This window comes from Cannabis sativa, chromosome 2, assembly GCF_029168945.1.
Source record: "Cannabis sativa cultivar Pink pepper isolate KNU-18-1 chromosome 2, ASM2916894v1, whole genome shotgun sequence".
Taxonomy (NCBI): domain Eukaryota; kingdom Viridiplantae; phylum Streptophyta; class Magnoliopsida; order Rosales; family Cannabaceae; genus Cannabis; species Cannabis sativa.
In genome coordinates, this window is record NC_083602.1 from 67,609,937 (window position 1) to 67,615,936 (window position 6,000).

At 32.5% G+C, this 6,000-nt stretch overlaps 1 protein-coding gene across 1 annotated transcript; it reads right to left on the reverse strand.

Annotated features, from left to right (window-relative positions):
- Positions 1–230: 230 nt before the first annotated feature.
- LOC115713334 (uncharacterized) lies at positions 231–4,761 on the reverse strand. Its single transcript, XM_061109550.1, has 5 exons — positions 3,513–4,761; positions 3,083–3,397; positions 1,884–2,909; positions 337–1,784; positions 231–242 (listed from the first exon to the last, which is right to left on the reverse strand). Exons 1-5 carry the CDS (start codon positions 4,759–4,761, stop codon positions 231–233), a joined length of 4,050 nt encoding a protein of 1,349 aa, XP_060965533.1.
- Between the last annotated feature and the right edge of the window lie 1,239 nt (positions 4,762–6,000).

Genomic DNA, 6,000 nt, shown 5'->3' on the forward strand with positions numbered 1-6,000 from the left:
TAGGATAAGAGCTATAAAAGGGACCACACAACATTTCTGCTTTTGAAAACTGAAAATAAGAATTATATAAAAATGTTAGTGTTTGAATTTTGTTTTAATATAAATATGTACATAAAAAGATTATGTCGAACAAATTATGGTGATAGGAATTGTGTACCTTAAGTTGTAATTTGAAAGGGGGGTCATGATTCATGAAACTACTTTTTTTGAAGATGGATTTTTTTTTTGTGTTACTGCTTTTCCTGTTGATTAAGCAAATAGATAATTAAAATGATAAGTAGAGTATGAAGTCGAGTTTGCCTTTGCAATGAAAATAAAAGTGTGAAAATGTGATACCTTTCTTTTGCGGGATGATGAGAGAGTATTTTGAAATACTTCTTTGTACACGATATTCTTGATGAATGTTGGGTCTTCCACCTCATTATCAGCATTTATTATAATCAATCCTTCTCTTGTAGTGACTCGAGATACCGCGACATATAATTGGCCATGAGTGAATACTTGCTTAGGAAGATACAATCCGACATGTTTGAGTGATTGTCCTTGGCTTTTATTGATAGTCATGGCAAAGCATGGTGCCAACGGGAGTTGTCTTCTATTAAGCTTGAATGGCCACTTGGATTCATTCGGGGACATGATTATTCTTGGTATTGTTACATTTTGACCAATGTTTGTTCCTGAGATGATATCACCTCTAATTGACCATTTACCAAGGCGGGTGACAATCAGTCTTGTGCCATTGCATAAACCTTCTGTTTGATTTAAATTTCTGAGGAGCATTACTGGAGCACCTTCCTTTAGGTTTATGTCATGATTTGGGATGCCATTAAATTTCAAACTATGCAAAAACTCAGTTGGATACAAAAGATCCTCTTCATTTGTGTTTATGCTTGCTTTGCATATACTGTCTGAGCTTAAATAAGTCCTTCCTTCTCCTGGTATCATATTCATAATCATCTCATTCAACTCATGGACCACTTCATTTTTTGGAGTTAGTATTGCTCTTTCTTTCAAATAGGTTGGGTCACTATAATTATGCAATAGTGAAGGGTAGATAGCTTCGACCATAGCATTCATGGGATCATTAGATGGTTTTTTATAGATATCAGATGGAATTTTAATAAGTTCTCTATCAATGTCATCATATAATGAACCATCCCCAATCTGCAACAACCATTTGTCAAAAGAGGCTATTTTAGCAACCTCATATTCATCGACACTTGCATTATAGAGCCTCATATTTTGGTTCAGCTCATATATTTTAAAAAATGGCCATAGGTAGGATGAATTAAGAGATGCGTCAACAATATCTGCTCTTGTACCCTTTGGTACAACTGGCAATATTTGCCGAAAATCTCCTCCGCATATTATTGTAAGTCCTCCAAAAGGTTTGGTAGTGCTATTCTCATACCTTGTTCTTAGAATATCTCTTAAGGTCTTATCTAAAGCTTCAAAGCAATACTTATTTGCCATGGGTGCTTCATCCCAAATGATCAATGAAGTCTTCATCAAGAGTTCAGATAGTAGGGTTCCATGTCGAATTTCACAAGTTGACTCAGCTGAAACCTCCAAGGGAATATGAAACCGCGAATGAGCGGTCCTGCCATTAGGCAATAACAAAGCTGCTATGCCTGAAGTTGCAACTGGCAAGACTATTTTCGATTCTGATCTGAGTTTTGCAATAAGTGTATTCCATAGAAATGTTTTGCCTGTACCACCATGTCCACTGATAAAAAATAAATGACCTTCTTCATTCTCTACAGATTGTAGTATTGCTTCATAAGCTGATTTTTGAGAAGGATTTAGAACAGCAAATGATTTGTCATGGAGGATTTTTTATTTCTCTCTATCATAAGCCAATTCTTCATTTACCAATCTATTACCCGATTCTCTCATCAAAGACGGATTAGGCAGGGGCATTCCATCTATGTCTTTCAAACTTTTTCCCATCTTTTGCATGATACTTTCAATTTCAAACAATGTGTATGCTTCAACTTGTTGATCATTTAGTTGAAGATCCTTAATTCTAAATCTTTTTCTTTGTAATGTAACAATGTCTTCTGACAATGTAGTGTAGTTTGATTGCCAAAGTTTTGCCGCATCAGAAACCTGACAATGAATGAGGATTGTTACAAAAAGATGCCTTAATTCATTTCCAGTAGCCCAAATTGCAGCTTCAGTCAAGCAGTAAATCCATTCTTTATCATCATCCAATAATCCCAAAGCATAACATGCACCCTTGAAAGTTGAATATGTCACTCCATTCACCGTTCTAATACTTTCATAAGAAGTGCATCCTTTAACAAAATTTAATAGCATCCTCATGTAGAAGCGTTCTCCTGTTGAAGGGTGTGCAAAGTATATTCTTCTAATTGCAACTCCATGTTTTCTTCTTGTCCATATTTTATCTTTCGAATTCCAAACCCAAAATGTAGGGAAATCAGAATAAGCTAGCTCTCGGGCATCCTCGTTATTTTTGTTTGTCTCTAACCATTCAGTAAACTTTGTTTTATCTACTCCAGGTGTGGCCAAGACATCTTCGGTGCACTTATCTTCTCCGAATATTACTGTATGCTCTCCGGGTAAATGGAATGGTAATCTTTCAACTGATGACTTTCGATAATGTATGTCGAATTGGAAGATTCTCCAGCAAGCTTCAATTGCCGATATGTATCTGCAGTCAAGATATGTTTTAATCTCGTCTATCTCTTCTGTGGTGTCGATAGATTCCATCGTTGCAGTTGTTCTGTCAGACCCTTTATGGACATACTTGAAAAGGTACTTGATGGACCTTGAGTAATTGCAAAGCTCGACATTAATATGTGCATCGAATTTGACTATTAAGTTTCTATGATAAGGGACCACGTAACGATTATCTAATAAGACATGTTTCTTTTCAACATGAATACCTGTATAAAAGAATTTGAATTTTTTAAATGAATTGATGAAAATAAGTATAGTATTTCCAAAGAATAATAATATTATAAGTTATTTCATGAATTTTTTAAAATCACAATTGTTAAAATGGTATATAATTAACTAAATGTGAATTCTAAATTTTGTAATTATAATTTTTGAGTACCTGTATTTCTCCTTTTGTAGATTGGAAATCCATCTATGTCGATTGTAGTTTGATCATTGAATTTTTTGGGGAAATGTTTCGTGCACTTGTCTTTCATCATGCATGGAGAATTTGCATTGAGCTTTCCACATGGTCCATGAATCATAAACTTTTTTACTGCATTATAGCCATCAGGATCGACATTGATGTCTGGGATTTCTGCACTTATTATTTTATCAATATGGGCTGCCGAAGGATTTTTCATTGTTGGATCCAAGAAAAGTAGTATGTGTGCATGAGGTAAACCTCTTTTCTGGAACTCAATTGTGTAGACACCTGTGATAATTTGTAAAAAAAAAATAACTTTTTAGGGATTTTGTTGAAAGTTGTAAAATAAATATTGTGTATAATAAATTTATTTTGGGTGGATATGATAACCAAGAAAACTAACATGCAATTATTTTTCCAAACGGTTGTTCTTGTTTGAGGTCTTGCATTAGTTGGAATAACTTTATCTGAAAGACTCTGCATATGATATCAACCCGATTCTCATCATCTTTCTGTCCAATTAAATTGAGCATATCCTTTATTTCTGGCCATTTTGGGTTGCAAGTGAAAGTTAAGAACAAATCAGGATATCCTGCCCATTTACAAATAGCCATTGCATCTTGATAATTTTGTGCTCTATATCGTGGTCCCCCTGTATGTGATGAAGGCAGGATAATTGTTTTTCCGACTTTTGTACAATCTGAATCACCTCGATGAATAGCATCCATTAAACCAGAGTAAAGGTGAGTTCTTAGTTTATTTTGGTACTTTCGTACATAGCGAAATCTTTCTTCTTCAATTGCCATGTAAGAATCAACTATGTACTGTTGCAATAGTCTACCGGCTCGAAGTAGGGTGTGTCCCTCATTTAATCTTTGTTGGAACCTAAATGAATAGTATTGCAACATTGTTAATTGTTTCCTTTTGGAAGTTGTTTCTGTTACGGCTCTGAAAGGTATGTGAAGTCTGTATCCATCTTCACCATAAGGGTGTATCAATGGATATGTCATAGACATGAAGCTTGGGTGTAAATCTGTTATTCTTTGAAGTCCATTAGTTCGATGCTCTACAATAACATCACGTTCATAGTTTGCTTCAGTGAAATCACCCACTATTAACCCTGCTACTTCAGAAACTGTTGGCATATTGTATTGACGACCATCGGTAGTCCTGCTTTGTAGGAGCCGTAAACGGAATGTAGATTCTGGTTGTTCTTTGTATCTATCCCTCACCATTCTAAATGATTTGACCAAATTATTATTTTGGTCTAACATTTTAGATAATTCAACAACTACTTCATGATCAATTTCTGTCTTTCTTTCATGGTTCAACATTGTGTTTATTCTATTTCCGATCTCATTGTCAGTATCATATATATAGAGTTGAGCAAATTGTGGTCTTCTTCCATCTTCTGGCAATAATGAACCAATGTGATGATAATTTTGGCCGTTGATCCGAAAAACATAAGGGCCTTTTGATTGATTGATTGACCTATCAATTCGGCCTCCCATTGATGTGAATGCAAACATCGAGTTGTAAGTCCTTATGTTTTTCCTAAATTTGACTCCTTTTTGCCCAGAGTCGTCTTGAAGGAGATATTTGAGAAAAGGGGGTGCTTCTTTCAACAATGGTATTTGTACACGTCCTTCCATACAACATAATGAGAATTTGGGATTTCGGATCTTTTGAAATTTCTTAGTTCGTTCTTCATACCATAGAATGGCATCACAATATTTGCATGTGTGAGTAGGAGGTCCAAAATTCCATGTTGTTGTCCAATTAGCTGTTTAAAGAATAAATAAAAATACTGTTACAAATAAAATATTGAAATTTATAAAGTGAATATTATAATTTAATAAAATCATTACAATACCATGATTCTCTTGGCTTTGGATATTTTGATGGACATAGCTGTTAATTCCATCAATTTCGTAATCATGATTATAAGGAATGTTACCTATTTTATAGATATTTAAATTGTTAAATAAGCCTTCATAGTTATATTAGTATCATAATTATGGAGACATGTAGTTTCACATAAAATACCTGTTTTTGGGTTGACTCTATTCAATGAAATTCTTATGGAGCTTTGTATGTTTTCATTGACAGAGGGGCAAAGTCTTTTTACTTCTCCACTATCTTCTGTATTATCTGTTGGACATTTATTGTTATTTAAAAAGTACAAATTTAATTATGAATTTAGTTTTTTTTTTTTTTTTGTGAGGATTATAAATTTAAACTTAATATGTGATAATTGAAATAGTTATTTTTTAAGACATTAATAGTCGTTTTAGAATTTTCTTTGTTTAATAATACTTAAAAGTACATGAGTGTTGTGAAAATTTCAAAAAAAAAAGTACATTAGTGTTTAAGAATAAAATTATTATTATATTTGTAGATGAACAATAGAAATTTATGTTGTAAAAAATCATTATTAGTCCATGAGTGTTTTAAAATAACTTTATTATTATTATTATTATTATTATTATTATTATTATTATTATTATTATTAGGGTGCCATGTGGAATCTTTTGGCCATTCCTTTATACACATATATATTGATATTGATTTATTATTATTATTATTATTATTATTATTATTATTATGGATAAAACTGTTGGAGTTGTTCCTAAAAAAAATAAATAAAAAACTGATAATTTAATTACTTAATAAAGACATAATTCTAACACTAATATATCAATATTATTTCTAGAGAAACATAGATATACATCTTTTATTCTGAAATTAAAGTTAAAAAAAATCGGTGGAATTCTTTTTTCTCAAAAAATAAAAAGCCAAAGATATTATGAAAAAGTGCAACATCAACAAATAAAAGATGTTATCAAATGCAATAATAGCCAATAAGTTTTTAAAGATTATGACACAAATGG